Raw genomic sequence first — 19,890 nt, 5'->3', positions numbered from 1 at the left:
GTTCATCTTCGTACATCGAAGCCAGCATGTTATTTCCTTTCGTGTGAGGTGCACCGAAAACATATCTTTCTAGCACAGCTTAAATAAAGTAATCCTTCCTAGTGTTTGATACAAATTATGTGTTTCAATTAGATCACTATTAGGTACCTAATTACCTATGCATATCATTTTTCACAATGCTGACTGCGGCCTTCGTAACTACATAAGAAGTGGCAAGTAAGCAATTAACCTGAATTTCAATGACACTACGTGGCATTTTTAAATATGATAAGCGCCGGAAATTATTTCTCTGAAAAACACGGTGAACCAATGCAGAATCTAAAACAGTCGGCGTAAAAGTTTCGACAACCGCTCCCTAGATGGCGCGGCAGTATGGCGCCTGAAGTGGCAGACTGTCCCGCAAGGCTCCTGTAGTGATCCCGGCCCATGCCACGTTGCAGTCACTGCGCTTCATCCTAGAAGTTAGGTGGCGCTTCCGCCTTACCTAAATTCCTAGTTCACTTGCGACTATTGGTACTTGGCAGCTGCAACTCACACTGGATTTTCTCATGCGCATGCTATAACAAACTTTCATAGAAAATGGATGAACCTACACATTTTCTAGTTCTTCGATAATGACCACTCATTCCACCCCATTTTGGAGCAATTCATGCAACCCTATCGTATTAACAATATCGCTGAGGTTGGCAGCATCGGGTAAATTTCAAGTACATTTGTACTTTCAACTATGTAGAGATGTCAATCGGATACCAACTTTTTGGTATACCGATACCAAACCGATACCAACTTGGTATTTGGTATTTCAATCCCAATATGCTTGGTATTTTGTTGGTATTATGAACCCTCACTAATGTATCATGGGCTGAGAAATGGGTAAAAAGTTGATATTTCCCTCATGTTTCCAAGTTGGTTTGGTTTCGGTATATCCCCATGGTTTTGGTTGGTATTTGGTTTGGTATCGGTATTCCGATTTTCCGTAATTGACATCACTACTTTCAACCATCAAACGTTGAGCTTCTCAGGGTTATTAAATGGACTTAAATTGCGTTTGCCACTGCTGATATACGAGTGGCAAACGCAACTCGTCCCTGTACTCGTAGGTACAGGGGCCAGAATTTACCAGTGTAAATATCACAGCACGGCAAGACTGGGTCGGGGTATGGTGATGTCGAATCCGGACTCACCTGCAGTTTTCCGCCGATATTCTCGACGCTGGGCCTCGGGTGGTGTGCCCTGCTGTCGGGTGACCCCGGAGAGGTCACGGTCACACTGGGTCGCCGGTCGCGGTCACTGCGCGCCGGGTCACTGCGCCTTGGCCGCGGCTCCACCGGCGCGAACGCTGTCGGCGACCATCCAAAGCCAACCGTTACATAACACACTGACTCGGCCGGTTGGCCGGGTTCCGGCGAAGAAAATCGATCCAGCATCTCCAAGTCCTAGTCAGCATGGAACATAGCGTCTTCCAGCGAAAAATAGCACTGCAGGGAACATCCTTCGTGAACAAAAAAGTGTCATAAACAAATGTTACTACAGCAAATGACGCGATGTTTTCCACTTAACATCGGACGGCTATTTTGACGTGTCTCCCTCTCAGAATGGCGTGTTACATGTGTCACTCTGTGGAGCGCCATCCGTGCAAACATTGCCTGTGAGCGGCGGCGTGCGTGTCTGTCGGGGTCGAGGCGTTCCGTGAGGACCAGTGCGGCCGGATCCCGACCCACGCACATCCCCGTGTAATGATGGTGGCGGCGTCACACACGTCAGGCGACACGAGCACACCCTGTCCGTCTTCGGACACGGTGCGCGAAAAACGGACACGGAGATAAGACATAGAGAGCGGACAGCACGCAATGAATGCCCCACTGAACGTTGGCATGGAGTGAGGGCGAAACTTATTAATGCGTCAGTAACCAAGTATGTCTATATACATTAAACTATATACGTTGTTTATAAAATGGGTGAGTTTTGGTCCGTATAGGTGGTCGGAAAAGTGAATGATTGAACAACTGGTATAGTGTTGGATGTTAAGTTAATTCACACATGACTAAACAGTGATTTGGGGAATGATAAAGAAGTCGATGTGTCTGTCGAGCGCGGTCAGTCTCCATACCTGGCTGACTGGAAGGAATGCCTGCGTGCGTGTGCCTTCGTCGTCCCTCCGCCAGGGTGCGATACACGATCAGTTCCACCTGAGGCTCCTGGCGAGACTCGGCAATTATGTCGTACACCTCCTCGAACGTCTTTCCCTGTAGCGATCGTCCGTTCCACTCTATCACTTCGTCACCTGGAGACAGAGAGAGAGAGGTACGGGTTACGGTCGGACCGAGAACGGGCGTCACAAGATGCGTAAAAGATGCAGCGGTGTGGAACAGAGATCACTGGGTAGTTCAGAGGCTTACACCTGAGATGCAAACTTGGGCGTAGTATTTCTGGGAGTCTTTAACTTATGTTGGTGTTTATATTCCCTGTTTAGCTAAGCTCAAATCTACGTGCATGTAGCGTGTAGCTTTGAGCACTTGAGCAGGTATGTGTGTTGCCCACATGTAGGGATGATAACCGTAACGGTATATCACTGCGCACCTGGCCTCAGGTGACCGACGCTGTCGGCGATGCTGCCCTTCTTGACCCGCTCGATAGCCGCTCCCAGCCGGTCGCCGCTGAGGCGCTTCCCTCCGACGACCTTGAGGCCGAGGATGGCCGCGCTAGACGCACTCTGACCGCCGGCAGCCTCCTTGACCGCCTTCTTGAGGATCATGTGGCCCACGAGGCGTGAGCCGTCCGCACTCGGCTGCCATGTTACTGGGTGCTGTCGGGAGCGTCGAGCACGGGTCATGAACACGACAGGTGTATGAAAGACGGGATAGAATACAGCAGTGACTCAGATACAGATAAATAACGCTCTTTCGCTCAGAATGCACATGAGGACAAGGCACTCACTGCTCACGTACTGCCCTACTCACTGCGGTAGTTCAAAAGCTGATAAAGCACAAATGAGTATCACTGGAAGAATGCAGATGTTCATCGGTCTCTGGGGCAGCACATCGGTTACATAAAGCTATCAAAGCTCAGGAGGATGGTCAATCAAAATAAAGGTTCCACTGTTTAAGTGGGAGGGAAGTGCCTCCCAAGCAGCGGTCTTGCGGGCACCGTAAACATAGGCAGCCAGCTGGTGATAGTTAAGAGCCTAAGGGTTCTTAGTTGTTCCAAAGGCACCACTGACATCCGCCACCTTCGAAACACTGAACTTATCCCTCCATCTGCGGCAGCGGACACTTTTGACACGTCTGCGGATGCGGGCACTTTTGACACATCTGCAGCCGACTGATCCCTCAGTGCAGCGGGGGAGGGCTCGCCACCCACCACCGGATGTGAACTTTCCACACAGCCGGTCTCATCCGGCCCAGACAGGGATGTACGCCGTCTATATCAAACGGTGCACCGGTACCGAGCAACCGCCTCCCAGTGGAGCAAAATGCAACGAACATCCGGAAGGCAGTGGGCCATCCCTGACCTTTGCCGGTGCCTCCCACGCAGGGGCGATCGGAGGTGACTGGATAGTGGTAATGCACCCACATGCACATCACCGGAGGCCCACGACCGCTGGCACACGGTGCCTTCGATAGAGGATAACTCCTCGGGGAGGCATCGCTGGCTTCATACAGCAAATGACGGCGCCTGTTTTCTTCATCATTAATGCTGAATTCAAACGTCTCTCGCCGATAGCACATCGGCACATCGGCGGGGCTAGAGAGTTACGTCTGGCACAAAACAGCCTGGCTAAGCAAAGAAAAAGGAGGCAGAAATGATATAAGAAAAGAAGGGTCTCTGACTCAGCTCTGTCTCCTCAGTTCTGGCCTCCCATCAGGCGCGCCTGTGCGGCGCCGGGTCTGATCTGGTCGGTATCGGACGTCCGCTGAGCTGGGCCACGAGTTATGAAGACACGCCGAGCGGGCCGCGGCGGGCGGCAGCTGAACACACGTGACCCACGGAATCCGGCCCGAAAATCGATGGTCGACCGCCGACCGCGCCGCGAGCCGAGCCAAGCGCGACCGACTTCGTATTTCGGCGTGCGCTATACGGCAGCACGGCACGAAACGCACTAGTTTGAGGCCTCGGCGTCCCACAGCGGTGGCACCAGCACCCACTGGTGCGGGTGGTACGATTTGGCGTGTGGGGGCACGACGAATGAAGGCGGGATAGCAGGGTAACAGCACCTTGTACAGTGGACAGACCGACACATTGGACAGTTGACGGCACAGTACCAACACGTCAACATGGAATGATGCGGTCCGCTTGGATATTAAAAGATGCTACACGCTATACGCCTATACCGAACACAGACATAGACAGCCAAGCAAAAGCTCATGCAGGCATGCATGCATGCATGAATTACAATGATCTCAACGTAGCATGCACGCTTTGATGACGATCCTAATAAACATACGCACATATGCTCTAGCAGGAACTTTGTCAGCGATAAATAAAGCAAATGCTCCTGTGACATGATCTTAACAGCTACTGTTGACCGACCATGCGAACGCCGAAGACATGCAAGGTAATGCACTGCTTAGGAACATTAAATGAAAATGTCATTGATCTAGCTCTTTTCTGAAGCTAGAAGACCGAATGCTAGCTAGTCTAGATAAATAGCAGCATCTATTTTCTTTTCGATAAGCTTTCTCTCGGAATAACACACCTGTCCGAAAATGCAGCTTTGTTATAACCGGTCTAAAGACAAAATAATCCTATAGGGCTCGAGAGCGAATGCACTTTGTTGTACCTTTGGGCTTTCAGTTTTCCACGATTCTTCGCTGGATGTGAGGCAGCTTGCAAGGTCGATGCCAGAGTCTCTAGTTTGAGATTCCTGAGAAGTTTGTTCCTCAAAGTCGCCGGGACCGGGGCCCGTGTACCCGTCAAATCTCACGACTTTCTTTCGTTTTTCAGTGCGGGCTCTCGCGTCGCCCATGCCAGCTCTGGACCGTGGTCGTTCATAGTAGTCCAACTCTCCTACGGCGAGTGAAACAACACACACACACACACAAACAAACAGCGTGTAAACAAAATGGAGACGAGCAGGCAGAAGGCAGTGGCGAGAGCGGCAATCAGTCGACAGCACTGACCACCAGAGCGAGACGTGAGCCAGCCAAACACGTACACAGACAGCAGAAAAAAGACAGAAGAGCTGTGAAGAGTTCATGCGCGGCACGTGGTCAGTGGCGGTGTGATCTCACCGCGAGGAAATTCTTTATTTTGGCGTCTAGCATCTCCTCTTGTTTCCATCTTGTGAATGGCTCGTGGTCGCCTGACCCTGTAACACAGCGGTTAGCGCCTGAAGGTCGCCATAAGGTTCTCACCTGGGGAAAGGAAGGTAGGGAGACCTACCTTTGCTTGGTGTGCCTAGTTTCAAGTTATGTTACCCCAGAATCTCGCACTAGTACTCACAATACTTACCCTGGTTACTCCTGTGCTCCTCGTAGGTGAGCAACTTGACCGGAGGTCAGCTATAAGACAGGCATGACCCTCGTGCCAACCCGTATGCCTTAATTCTAACGATGCCTGCAGTATCCGGGAGACCACGACCGACCATCCCTCCCGTCATGCCATGGTGTCCCTCTTCCCCCCCCCCGTTTTTCTCCTTGTCTCTCTCTCTCTCTCTCTCTCTCTCTCTCTCTCTCTCTCTCTCTCTCTCTCTCTCTCTCTCTCTCTCTCTCTCTCTGCGGTTTGTCACAGTCGGCGCCGTCTGTCCGCTGACAGCTCGCGGGTCACCCCCTGACGTCACCAGGGCGGTCCAGGGTGTGCTGTGTCCCGAGCGGGCTGCTCCTCACCGCCGCCCCGCGGCGGGCGCCGACCGCCGGGCCGCGGCACCTCGGACCCGCCCCCGGCCCGGCTCGGTCGACCCTCTCTGCGGCGCTCGGCTGGTCACTTACCGTGTGAACGGGTGGCGGCCACAGCAGGCGCTCCAACCGCGCCACAGCAGGCGCTCCAACCGCGCCACGGCCGCGGCCTCAGGGCACCATGGCGGCGCGCGCGGCTCGTCTGCGGCGCGCTCACCGACACTGTGTAACCGGCGGGCGGCGGCGCCGGCTCCGGCACTGGCCCGCTGGCGACTGTGTGCCAGTGGAGACGGGCCGGGCCAGCGGCGGGATCAATACAGAGGCCGCGTGGCTGGCGGCCGGCCCGTCAGCGCAGCGGGCGCCGCCGGACACCGACGACCGTCACCGCGCCGCCGCCGGCACCGTCCGCACCGGGCGACAGGGCCACCGCTGGGCCACAACACCCCTTCAGTGGGCAGTAACAGCCCCTCAGGGGGCCACAGCACCCCCTCAGGGAGCCACAACACCCCTTCAGCGGGCCACAAGACCCCTTTAGTGTGCTGCAACAATCCCCTACTGGGCCAAAGCACCCCTTAGTGGGACGCAATACGCCCTCAGTTGGTCACAGCACCCCCTTAGTGGGCCACAATACCCCTTTATTGTTCCACAGCAACTTCAAGGGGCCAAAACACACCCTTATGGGCCACAACACCCCTCAGTGGGCCGCAATAACTCCTCAGTGGGCCAGTCAGGGTCCTCATTGTGATGGCTCATCAGAGGACGTTAATATCCAGCCAGGCTCACACCCCTGTCAGCTGGAAATGTTCTAACCAGGTGGCAAAGTTATCGGTAAAGAATACCTCCGCCTGGCCATTGTTTCGAGTCATACTGTCCTTACCAGTAACTGGCATTGTCCAAAGCCAAAGTTCCATTAGACATCACCGTCCTGATTGGATAACAGTCCGTCTCGCCGAAACAAATCATGGGTCTGGATGATACTGTCCTTACTATGTGGCATCATGCTCACGGAATGAGGTATACTGATCGGACGACATCGTCCTTACTAGTGACACCATTCTTTTCGGCTGATACATCTTCTCTAGTCTCTGGATGATACCGTCCTCAGAACATGATACACCTCACCGGGTGATGCCGTCCTTACAAAATGATGCCGTTCTTGTCGGCTGATGTAGTTTTTTTCTGTCATCTGGACCATATCGTCCCCATTGAATTTTACCCTGCCACTGGACCATATCGTCCCCATTGAATTTTACCCTGCCACTGGACCATATCGTCCCCATTGAGTTTTACCTTGTCACTGGACGATATTGGCCCTCAGAATTATACCTTGTCACTGGAACATATCGTCCCACTGAATTTTACCTTGTCACTGGACGATATTGGTCCACAGAATTTTACCTTGTCACTGGAACATATCGTCCCACTGAATTTTGCCTTGTCACTGGACGATATTGGCCCACATAATTTTACCTTGTCAATGAAACATATCGCGTCCCACTAAATTTTGCCTTGGCAATGGACCATATCGTCCAACTCAATTTTACCTTGCCGCTGGACGATATTGTCCCCTTTGGGCCAAAGGTGTGGCCGATATCGCACCTTTACTGACCGATAACGTTCCGAAGGGACCAGATGCGTCTTGTAAATGCTACTTTTTGGTGTGTGACAAGCGTCATGTTTTCCGAACGAGTGACTGTCTCGAACAATACTTTCTCCACTAAACGTAAATAATCATCCAACCCTCTTGAGTTCTTCGGCGACTGATAAGTTACCAGCCGTGTCAGGTACTGGCAATACAAGCTCTAGGTATCCGTGTACAGTCGTTGGCTTACGTCTGCTCTGTTCATGAACGTCCACTTTAAGATTGAGTTCAATGGCATAAAAAAATGTTCACTAGCAGATGACATCCGAAGGTCCTCTGCCATCGATACCTATAGCTAGATGATAATTTGTTGAACGATAAAGTAAAGCAAGTACGATGCTGCTCCATAACGGACATTTACGAGCAGCATAATGCGCGGAGGCGTCGGCACCATTAATCAATTTCGAGCAGCTTTTTTCAGAGTTCAGAGGTAAGAATAGCCCCTTCCAGTGGCGCAGCCAGGGGGGGTCAGAGGGTCAGCTGACCCCCCCGAAATTTCTGTCAGGGGCCCGCTCGAGAGAGAGAGTGTGAGAGAGAGAGAGAGAGAGAGAGAGAGAGAGAGAGAGAGAGAGAGAGAGAGAGAGAGAGAGAGAGAGGAGAGAGAGAGGTCCTAATCTAATCGGACGAGCCCGCTTCGAGAAATGCCCACTGCGACACCTCGGGTGAGGGGTCGGCCTGGGGCCCCAGGTGGACAGGGCCCGGGCCCCCAGGAGAACGGGCCCGGCCCCCTGGGTGGATGGGACCCGGGCCCCCTGTAGATGGGTCCGGGCCCCCGGGTGGATAGGGCCCGGGCCCCCCGGCGGATGGGGCCCCGGTGGATGGATCCGAGCCACCGGGAGAACGGGCCCCGGGTGGACGGGGCCCGGACCCCCGGGTCCCGCGAGAACGGGTCCAGGCCCCTCGGGTGGATGGGGCCCGAGGCTCCGGGAGAACGGGCCCGGGCCCCGTGGGTGGAGGGGGCCCGGGCCCCCGGCTGGATGGGGCCCGGGCCCCCGGGAGAACGGCCCTGAGCCCCGGGTGGACGGGGCCGGACCCCCGGTTGGATGGGGCCCGGGCCCCGGGAGAACGGACCCGGGCCCCCTGGGTGGATAGGGCACGGGCCCCTGGGTGGATAGGGCACAGGCCCCGGGTGGATGGGGCCCGGGCCCCGGGAGAACGGGCCCGGGCCCCTTAGGTGGATGGGGCACGGCCCCCCGGGTAGATGGGGCCAGGGCCCCCCGATGGATGGGTCCGGGCCCCCGGGAGTACGGACCCCAGGCCCCGGGTGGACGGGGCCCGGGCCCCCGGCTGGATGGGGCCCGGGCCCCCTGGTGGGCGGGCCCCGGAGCCCCGGGTGGACGAGGCCCGGAGCCCAGGTGAACGTGGCCCGGGCCCCCGTATGGATAGGGCTTGGTCCCCCATGTGGATAGGGCCCGAGCCCCCGGGTGAATGGGGCCCGCTAGGGTGACCCGCTTGCTTCGCAACGCGAATAAGGGGTATTTTCGATCGGTGGGCGTTTGGTTGGTCTTGTGTCTGTGGGTTATGTATCCATTACGGTCGATTGCCTTTTGACGGCTAAGCATTTTGGTTTTGGGAAAAAATATCCATCGCATCGAGGTGCTCGTGTCTGATAATAACCATGCGTTCTACTATAGAACATGCCAAGTGTATTTCATGACATAGGTTGGCGTAGGTTATTGAAGAGTGAAAGCCATCGATGAATTACTATGTAGAGGTTTGAAACATTTATATTCTTAAGAATATTGTTGCTCGTCATGCAGAAGCGATGATTGGACCTTGGTCACAATTGAATGCTCTTCCAATCTATGCCCATTTCAATTGTCAAACATACCAGGTTATGTAGCAAAACCCCTGTAATTAAGTTAGTCATAAGCAAATGCTATTTTCTCCAGCAATTTGTTCCACCTTGTTTTTGATCAATTAGCTTTTCACAATTTTCCCATGAGAGGCGGTAGGTACATTTCTCTTGCCAACAAGCGTTGTTTGAACCCGCTCCGTCTGACAGTCACCCAAAAATAGCATTAAGTCCAAAATCCGTCCAAAACGTCAATTTTTCAAGCATAAGTGCCCTCACGGGTGCACGTGGCGCGTGCCATCTCTGCACCGCACACCATTCGATAGCCCGTTCGATTCTCATGCACGATACTGTGTTCCTCGTGCCGATCGGACCCACGGTTACCGAGATACTGCACGGGGACCGGACCCGTGTCGGGCAAGTTGAGCCATTGTCGCCCATTTTTGCAAGCCGATTTATGCATGTAAAGTCTATGACGCGAATTTGCACTTTTTGAGCACGCGCCATGTGCTCACCACCGGCCCGATCGAGCTGTGACTCTTCACAGACACGTTACCCATCCTTGTTCTATAAGTTGCGCGAATTTCAGCGCACTATGGAAGTTACGTCGCGATCAGCCGCTTTTTTACGCGAGTTCTTCGCGAAAAAACCTTAGGGGGTTGCATCAACCCCTCCCCCCTGTGCCGGCGAGGGTTAAAACTTCTTACGAGCGAATTCACGTAATGAAGAAGAATAAAAGCACAATCTACTACAGCAGCCAATAGATGACTTAGGACAGGCACATGGGACTACTTTTAAATCTTGTGCGACAGAAGCAGGCAACAGTTCCGATTGCATATAATATGCTATGCATATTGCGGAATTGGGGCTCATATCGGACTCGAAAGATACGAAGTCATACGTCATAGTAACATATTTCTGTCGTGGTCAATTTGCGTAAAAAGTGAAGACCGGGTGATTACCGAGCTACTGTTCTATGCAAATTTTCTGATTCAAACTCGCTCAGGGTTATCGTGCAGGTAAAGGGGGCCCAGCAGAATGCGTATGAAATATGGAGAGATTCTGAAAAATGGGTGGGGGCCCGCACACTAGGGGGCCCGCTTTGGAAGCGATGACCCCCCCCCCCCGAAACGAAATCCTGGCTGCGCCACTGGCCCCTTCTACCCACAATATCAGGCATGAAGAATTTGACACAGAAGAGAATTTGACCTTCGGGATGGACGAAACAACTCACCAGCTTTTTTGTGATGGACATTACATCAATGGCTACGAGATGCAGGCCGAAATTCCAGATGCGTGCAGTGACTTGAATAAAGTGTTGACAAAACAGCCATTAACGTTTTTACCCTCGCCAAACATATCGCTTTTAGACAAACGCCCCTGGCCAAAGATGGCGGGTGCGACTACGAACCCTGCACCGTGTCACCTCTGATTAGCTACAGCTTCGGGAAAATAAGATTCGTGTGTTCGCCGTTAAAAAACGCAGCATGTAGTATTCAATTTTAGACGCTTAGATCAACCGTTTTATATTCACTTTTGAGTTGGAAGGGTCAAGTAACTGACTTGACCTCATATAACCGTTAAGATGTGAGATATATCCTACAAGCAAAGACTCGGGATTCTGTAACTTCCTGAGAGTTGCCCAGCGAGAAATTAGCCGTTTTCACGACAGGCTATCCAGCGGATGCACCTAATTTGACCAAATCTGCACCTTATTTCTTTCTAAGCAAATATCTTTATTTTATTAATTTATTTCAGTGTTTACTCTCTGATAATATGACAAAGGACTAAGGAGGCATATAAGCAATTAGTGCAACCCTAGCTGATAGCTTCTAAGAGATACACTGAACCTAATTTGACCAAATCTGCACCTAATCTGCACCAAATATGCATCAAATGTGTACGAGATTGTCGTCGTGAAAACGGCTATTATCTGGCACTGAGAGCGCTACGAGTTTTCGAATTTTCGAGACGCACGTTGGTCCACCCATCTAAGATGTAGAGTGTATAGACATTAGACATCATAGGTCGGTGACCTCACCTGACCTGAAAATGTTTTTGGTATGGAATGATTCTTCTTCACTCAACGGTAAGATATAGACAAATTTTAACTTCCACTACCTCCAGCAGGAATCAACAGCCGCAAAAATGTAGTTAAACGTTCAGATCTCAGAGTCCCCAAAGAAGTGAGCCAGAAAATAGATTCCATTGCCCAGATGATCGGTTATTTTAATAATAAAAAAGGGCCTCTTGATATGGGCACTGGACATTTTTACGAGCCGAGTTTAGAAATAAGAATATCTTACTTAATTATCACCATTGTATCTTACTTCATTCTAAAACAAAATATTGTATCTTACTATAAACATTCCAGATGCATGACTGAAAATCATAAAGCGGCCTCTGTTGACCCCTCCCCGGCGTCTGGCCGGTGGGTGGAAGCCCATTAACTATCGGGTTAATAAGCAATAAACCTGCCGTTGACGTAATCACAATGAGGTCGAGTCGGTCTCTCCTCTAAATTCATCGGCTCCAGGAAAGCCCGAGTCACTGAGCACTGAGGCAGCGCTGGTTTTGATGACGTCATGAGAAGCCTGACCGTGGGACGTCGGACATGCTCCTCCTTAGAGTCGTTGACGTAGCGACCTTGGTGCCGATGGGCAGACACCGTGGCAAAAAAGCGGCAGCTTACAACAACGACTTTAGGGAAATCGACTGAGCGGGCCTCTGATTTTAAGTACTTGTTCGAATGACAATAAACAGCGTGTAATGGTATATGCTAGTCGGACCACAACATTAGTTCGAAAGCTCCTGTTTCCTCCGCGTTCTTTCCCACTTCCCTCCTCTCGTTTTGTTCGCGTCTATTCCCGACAAGGCCGTTTCGAGACTCACCAATGCCCTGCCGCTGCCCGGTGTGAACCCACCTTTCTCAGAGATACTCTCAGTGCTCTCCACCTCCTCCTCGCCACCGCTGGTGCACTCGGGCGTCGAGCGGATCTCGTCGTCACTGGAGCTGACCGAGTGCTGCCGCGTGCGCCGGCGGTGCTTGTGCGGCTTCGGCGGCGGCGGCCGTACCGACTCGGACTGGTCCGAGCTCAGAGAGTCAGTGCGCACCTCGATCTTGCGGTGCCGGCCGGGCGTGTCCAGGTGGGTGCGCCGCAGCTCGTCGGATGGGTACAGTGGCCGCAGCTCGTCGGCACTCTCGGGTAGCAGTCGGCGTGTGTAGCCGCACGCCGAGCTGGCGCGCTCGCCGCCCGGCCGTCCGCGCACCGCCGCGGCGGCTGCGGCGGCGGCCGCTGCTGAGGAGCCGGCGGCCGCGCGGGACGGCTCCGGAGGCGGCCGGTCGTGCGAGTACTGGCGGCGCAGCTCGCGGCCCTGCAGGCTGCCGGCGCGCGAGAGCTCGCGGCCCTGCAGGCTGGAGGTGCGGTGCAGCCCCATCCGGCCGCGCTCCGCCTCCGAGGTGGGTGTGGCCGCCTCCGAGCGCAGGTCCGCCTCCATCCTGCGCCGGATGTCGTCGCTGTGAGAGCCCATGCCGCCCTGGATCCACTTGCCCGTCTTGATCAGCAGCTCCTGCTTCTTTCGGCATAGGATGCAAACCCATATTACCTGAAAGGGAACAGAAAGCAATGGATTGAGGCTAAGTGAACTGTTTTAAAATAACAAGTAGTTGTTAATGAAGAGCATCTAAATAGTAAAGCTGGTAATGATGCTGCCGGATACTTTCAGATTTTGCAAAATTAAACCGAATATTAGTCAATTCGGGAGGCGGATGTTATTCCTTCCCGTAGCCTTCCTTGCGCGTTCTTTCCCACTTTCCTCCCTTGTGTTTCCATTCGCGTCTATCCCCAAAATCCGACTTTTGCTTACCTACCTACTTTCTGGGATATATTCAAGTACTCAAAAGCTCGTCACGGAAGATAGCTAATAGAACAATATCGGTCGAATAGCAAACGCCAAACAAGCATAGACGCAGAGATCGCGTCGTCACATCAAGTCAGCCCTAGAGAGACGGTCGTGCCAACTGCGAGCGCCAAGAGACGGTCGTGAAAACTGCGAATGTTGAGAGACGGTCGAGGACGTAGCGCCACGGCAGAGAGCAGCAGCGTTACTGGGGCATCTGGCGGCGGGAATCAATGACAAGTCGATAGCTGGTGCTCGCCTGCCGGCGCAGTGTAACTCAGTAATTGATTGGAGGTCGGTGCGGCGGCGTGGCTGCCAGCTCGCCGCAGCCGCGCCGCCAGCGCCGCTCGATTCGCGCTGCGACGTGGCCCGGCGCGCTACAGACAATATCGCCGGGCGCTCCGCTGCATAGCTACGCACCCGAACTGCAGGGGAGGGGAAGGGAGGAGGGCGGGGAGAGGACGGAGGAGGGAGGAGGGAGGAGGAAGGATGGAGAAGGGGGAGGAAGGAGGAGGGAGGAGGGAGGACGGAGGACGGAGGAGGGAGGAGGGAGGAGGGAGGTGGGAGGAGGGAGGAGGAAGGAGGGAGGAGGGAGGGGAGAGGAGGTAGGAGGGGCCCGGGGGGAGGGAGGAGGGAGCAGGGAGGAGGGAGGAGGGAGGAGGGGGGAGGGAGGAGGGAGGAGGGAGGAGGGAGGAGGGAGGAGGGAGGAGGGAGGAGGGAGGAGGGATGGAGGAGGGAGGAGGGAGGAGGGAGGAGAGAGGAGAGAGGAGGGAGGAGGGAGGAGGGAGGAGGGAGGAGGGAGGAGGGAGGAGGGAGGAGGGAGGAGGGAGGAGGGAGGAGGGAGGAGGGAGGAGGGAGGAGGGAGGAGGCATGATGGACGATGAGCAAGAGAGAAGGGAAGAAGGAGACTTAAGGGAGGATGTAGGAGGGAGGACAGGAAGGGAGCGTTAACTGACCTCCCCGATCCATTGTTTAGCCTCCCCGGAGCGTCTACTGACCTTGCCGGAGCGCAGAGTGACCTTGCCGCTGCACTTGGCACAGCACCGGATGGAGCAGTAGTTGCACGTGTGCCCGATGCCGTCCGCGAACTTGGTCTTGAGGCAGATCTGGCAGGTGGCGTCCAGCTCGACGCCCGCCTTGCGCTGCTGTTCCCCGCGCTGTCGGATGCGGTCCTCCAGGAGCCGCACCTCGTCCTGTTTCCTCCTGCAGGGGGGACAGAAACGGCCCGATTACTATAGGCCCAGGTCGGGTCGTTGGTAGTTCGCAGGTTCTGAATTTGGAGATAAAATATTTCAACTTCCGTTTGCTGATTAAAAATGCACTTTTCCGAGTCTTTATTAGCAGGATATAAGAACAGCGTTACCGCCAATGACCCCATCTTAAACGCGCATACATCATCCACGCTGTGACCCCCCCCCCCCCCCACACCTCGCCTGACGCTGCATCAGCAGCAGATCAGCTCAGCACGCTGATGACCAGGTCGGGTCGGGCCCAGTATCAGACCAGTGACCAGTGAACCACGTCCGGTGCCCGCCGATACCAGCGGCCGGCGACACTGGGTCCTGCTGGTCAGTCAGCCACGATAGGCCGCCGGCCGCGGCGCCACTCTACCAGCTCAGCACGAGCCGTGTGATGTATGACCGCGCGAATGGCCGGCTATTCGGGGGTGGTGCGCGCCGCTCCGACCGCCCCACGCACCCACCGACCGTATAATATATCTCATAAATGTGTTATTATACAGGCAGTGGCCGGCGCTGGGGCGCGGAGAGTCTCCAGGCGTGGTGCGGGCGCCAAGCTGGCGTCAACACTGCGGCATCTCGGTAGGGAACCAGGCACTGGTGGTAGTCAGAAAACGGACGAGTGCCAAGAAAAGGTCGGCTGTGTCCGGGTCTCTGCAGCTATCCGCCTTTGTTGCCTGTAACTATGTGTGGGTGGGCTACACACAAAGGACGTTATCTGAAAAAGCGCTATAAATAACGTTTGCATCCTCTACGAATAGCGTGAAAGTAAGGCGAAGATGTGCTGATCAGGGGCCCGGGAACGATTTTCAAGTTGGGGGGGGGGGGGGGGCGAGCCTAAAATACCTGACATGATGCATATGAAACAGTGGCGTAGCTAGGGGCCTAAGGGGACACGTGCCCCCCCCCCCCATTCGGGTCCGAGGGGCCCTGCGGCGCCATTTGACCGCTGAAGGTCAAACCGCCGACCGCCCCATGGGGCTCGTTAGAGCACCTCATGGGCCCTAAATAGCCACACTAAGATCTCCATAAGGGCCCCACGCCGGCTTCTGAGGGCCTCTTGCGCCTAATCAGGGCACCTCGGTGGTCTCCAAAGGCTCGTTACTGGCCGTGGCCTCTGAGAGTCCTTACCGGCCTATGAGGGGCCAGTTCTAGGGGCATTTCCCGCCTGTGATGGTCCCACACTTATTTTTTCTGAGGGCCCCATAACGGCAACTATGGGGCCCTCATCGGCGCTTATGAGGACCCACGCCGGTGTCTCTGAGGGTTTCACACCCAACTCTGAGTGCCTACACCAGTGCCTATTAAAATTAAGCCCTGTATCGGCAGCTCTGAGGACCCAACCAACACCTGCGCTGCGCATCTATGTAAAGGCCACCCACTGGTGACTTTTGAGGGTCCCACACCGGTGAGTCTGAGGGCCCCACCGGCGTCTGACAGTACCATGCCGGTCTCTGAGGACCCCACAGGACTTCTTCTGCCGGCCTAAGGACCCCTTGCCGGTCACTGAGACCCCCTGCCGGCTTGTAGAGAGTTCGCGTCAGCAGGTCTAAAGCCCCCACACCCGTCTGTACTGCTCCACACCAGCGTCTATGAGGGCCCACAGCAACGCCTGTAAGGACCCTCATCGGCGCCTCTGAGAGAATCACACTAGCACCTCTGAGCGCCCACACCGGCACCTGCATGACGGCCCCACACCGGTGCCTCTAAAGGCCCCTTACCGGCGGCTCTGAGGGCCCTACGCCGGTGATTCTGAGGGTGCTACCGATAACCGAAGGCACCACATAAGCCCTTAGTGTCGCTGAGCTTTAATCCCATACCGGCCCTCTAATGTATCCCATGCATCCCATCCCATACCGAGGGCGCCACGTCAGTGCACTCATTGCCCCACACCCCTCCCTCACACCCGGAGCGGGTAAACTGTGTTATACCTATAGCAACGATTTTACCACCGTTGTACGCTATGCATTTCTCAAGTTGACTCAAAATGCTCCAGTGTAAAACTGGCCTGCACCAAGCTTATGGCCAAGGTCAGGCCCAAATCAAAGCGGGATGACAATAGCAGATGTTGTAAAATCGATACTGTATCAGCAGAAACCATTCAGATGGCAAGGAAAATGCCGTGTGGTGATGTTTAGATGTATAAAGGAAACAAGAAGGAAAGAAGTCCGGAAAAGGGAGGAAAGACCTTTTCTCGCTGCCTCAATGTTGAGGGGGCGCCGCCCCCTCGGCTCCCAAGTTGGGGGGGGGGGGGCAAGCGCCCCCGCTGCCCCCCCCCCCCCCCGGTTCCCGGGTCTATGCTGCTGATCGATCGTAATGGTTATGAGCATCACATATTGGTGTTAAAAGACACCTTCATGATTGGTAAGTCTTGAACCTATATGCAGCAATAAGCAGCTCTTACCTATTACATTAAGCTTAAAAGTAGACCACAGGAAGATATGTTCAATAATAATCTAGACATCTTCAACGATAATCAACCCTAAGGTCTGCTCACTGCTGAGCTGTATTTCAGATGAAAAAAGAGTAGGTAGGTACCTAACTATCTTTGCAATATACAATTTCAGTAGTTCAACTGCTGTTTTAGCAAGCCATTCAACATGTCCTCCTACCTCCAAAATTATAATATGGCCAGTAAGCTGTAAGCAATAAGCAATAAGCATGCAGCATTGTCAGTTCTCGGACTGGATTCAGAGTAGGTAACCGAAGGTTTGTTGTCAATAGTTAAAACACTATTCTTTAGAATTGTGTTTTTCTATTGAAAAACAAATTTGAGTTCCCTGACAATTTGGCAAAAGCTGCCTGAGTATACTGTACCGCATCGCACCCGTGTGCTGCGGGCCAGCCTACCTCACAGTTGGAGCCTGAAACGCTCAGTTACTTCCCCGGGCGGCCGATATGGACGGGCCTGTATGAATACGTGACATCCCGTTCTTCGGAATGCATTCATTTTGTTTATTTTCGTGACGAGTGGTTTTAACGATTATTTTTATAAACGAGTTGGGGACAAGCTCAGTAAAAAGAATCTCTTTAGATATCAATGCATGAAACGTCTCAGCGTCATGCTCTTCCACAAGAAAAAACTAACAAATGCACTTCTAAACCCATAGCAACAAATGTGATAGGCGCCGATACTCTATGAACATTTTTTAAATGCTCTCCCAAGTGTGATGAATAATTATTCATCATGAATAATTGATTATAATCAATGGGGAACTCATCACTGATCATATACGAGTACGAAAGTCTATCAAATAAAAGATACCCATCGCTAAGCAGCCAAGGAACTTTTGACCTTTTAGTTGCGCTTGGAGCGTCTGATGTTGTTGTATGCAGCAGAGCTTGTATGCAGTAGAGCTTCAGCTTAATGTTATATACCTATTCTTAATGTATTGGCTTAAATAAATAAGCATTATGCATTATGCATAATAAACTGCACTTCACCTATGGAAGTTTGTTCTAGAAACATTGCCAAGCCGTACAGAACAACCGAAGTTGGAAACATGCATCCTGGCTACTGATTCCGATCACCATATTTCAATAACGGACCTACAATTATTACTATACTATGAGTACATGTAAGTGATTTTATATCGATGGGGAGACACTAGACAGGTATGTTGCTGATCACTTGGTCAACTTGGCTGATCATCCGCTACAGTATTTTGATGTGGCTTTAAATTAGAGGGCCAAATTGTACAAATCAACGAAGATTGTTCTCGGGTAGTTTCAATATGAAGGGATTCAGCAGATACCTACAGCGAAACAAGACGCATGGCGAGTACCTTCGCACACAAGGCTAGCAAGATACATTTACGACCTAGCATGACCTGGGGACGGACGAGCTGCAGGTATCGCCACGTCTCGCTCGAGCCTCGCGGTGCCCCGTCCCCGGGCCGCGTTCCGTGCTGGCGGTCTGCCCGGTCGCTGGAGCGGCCAGCAGCCCCCCAAGGTCGCCGGCCGGCCGGTCATTGATTGGTGGGTCGGCCCGGCGAGAGAGGAGGTGGCGGCCCAACTGGCGGCCGACCCAACGGTCGATCGCACCCGGCGCCATGCACACGTCACTGGTTCCACTGGTTCCGGCGGCGGGTCAGCAACGGTCAGGTCAGCGTTAGGTAAGAGTTGGGTCACATCTGGTCAACAGGAGGTCCTGATCGTCAGGTCAGGTCCAAGGCAGGTCAGGTCAAACAGGCAAGTTAGACGTCACATTTGTATATTTAGGTCTAAGCCTTTAACCCACAAAAGTTTGAGAAATTAGAAAAAGTATGGTCAACAAAGTCAATTTTAAATTTGATTTTGGGCAACAAGGAGTATCTAACTGACGCTGCTCGCAACAAGGAATCTAATGTTAGTTTGCTGCCAAGTGGTCTAAGACGACTAAAAATAACTATAGCTTGAAAATGTAGCGTCATAATGAGGAGGCACTTCCATCCAGTACGGAGGGGGGGGGGGGAGTTTTACGTAACATTTCTGGGTTTATGGAAAATAAGCCAAGGAAAGCACACCACTCGTGACGACCCTATGACAAGCGGACGAAAGGCTTCTTGCAGTATCATCTATGTTTCGCTTGCTATGTCTTTGTGTCCGTCTTGATATTTGCAAGGGATTATATCGGCCTTTTTTGCTCACGTTCCAGCGAAACGTTGCGTCACAGCCCGGGCGCGGACAAAGACCATGCCGTCCCAGTAATGGGTTTTGCCTGATGTTGCCCTGACCAGCGCATGGAACAGATGGCGAGACTCCGCTGTCAGCTCCGGATCGCTCGGCCGGTCCACACTCGTACTGATGGTGGCGCGAAAACAGGAGGCCAACAGCGAACCATTCAAATTAAAATACATCCTACACACCTTCACTTTACTTGTGAAAGGTGATTGCGTTTGCGTTATCATTTCAATATTGCGTTATCATATTACGTTTCAACATGGGTTATTCTTCTCACGAAATGATGTCATCACTCCCTGGTACCTTATGTTGGTTTACATCGCAGTTTCAGAGGAGCCTAATGGTTTAAATCAGAATGGTCTTGCATCAACCGTGCACCTCGTCTTCTTTTCAAACACTCACTTTTACGTTGAATTTGTCACAGACGTAGCACCCATCTACATCCCTCCAAAAGTACTTTTGTGACATTTCACTGCCCCTAAATTCATACGTATGGCAAACGGTTGGCTCCTCCCTCCCTCGCCGGCTGGGTTCACCGGCATCTTTAGCTCCTCGTTTCAAATTATTTGCAATTATGTTGAAATGAGAATAGTCATTTAAACTGCAAATTATTTATTCAAATGTAATTGACTTTTTATTTTCTTTGATTATCATCCACCCACGATTATTGATTTTACTTCTCGGATTTCCGCATTGGTTAGGAAATTATTTCAGAGATTATCTACCACTTCCATAGATATTAACCCTCGCCGGGGGGGGGGGGGTGATGCAACCCCCCCTAAGGTTTTTCGCGAATAACTCGCGTAAAAAGCGGCCGAT

The 19,890-nt window shown here is 53.0% G+C and overlaps 1 protein-coding gene across 8 annotated transcripts in view; it reads right to left on the bottom strand.

Annotated features, from left to right (window-relative positions):
- The window catches only part of LOC122366249 (regulating synaptic membrane exocytosis protein 2-like), a 65,281-nt gene that overhangs the window by 15,000 nt on the left and 30,391 nt on the right, over positions 1-19,890 (bottom strand). For 7 of the 8 annotated variants that reach the window (XM_043338259.1, XM_043338266.1, XM_043338275.1 and 4 more), the window contains exons 2-7: positions 14,170-14,374; positions 12,196-12,877; positions 4,781-5,007; positions 2,581-2,806; positions 2,111-2,284; positions 1,185-1,339 (exon numbers count right to left, since the gene is read on the bottom strand). In XM_043338259.1, the coding sequence (XP_043194194.1) occupies positions 1,185-1,339; positions 2,111-2,284; positions 2,581-2,806; positions 4,781-5,007; positions 12,196-12,877; positions 14,170-14,374 (1,669 nt within the window). Of the gene's footprint in view, positions 1-1,184; positions 1,340-2,110; positions 2,285-2,580; positions 2,807-4,780; positions 5,008-5,231; positions 5,309-12,195; positions 12,878-14,169; positions 14,375-19,890 lie in introns of all 8 variants that reach the window. The other variant, XM_043338293.1, reaches the window with a different exon arrangement.

Source organism: Amphibalanus amphitrite, unplaced genomic scaffold (genome assembly GCF_019059575.1).
Source record: "Amphibalanus amphitrite isolate SeventyFive unplaced genomic scaffold, NRLGWU_Aamphi_draft 000029F_arrow, whole genome shotgun sequence".
In the NCBI taxonomy this organism is placed as follows: domain Eukaryota; kingdom Metazoa; phylum Arthropoda; class Thecostraca; order Balanomorpha; family Balanidae; genus Amphibalanus; species Amphibalanus amphitrite.
The sequence above is the reverse complement of the archived record's forward strand: the minus strand, read 5'-3'. Positions and strand labels throughout refer to the sequence as shown.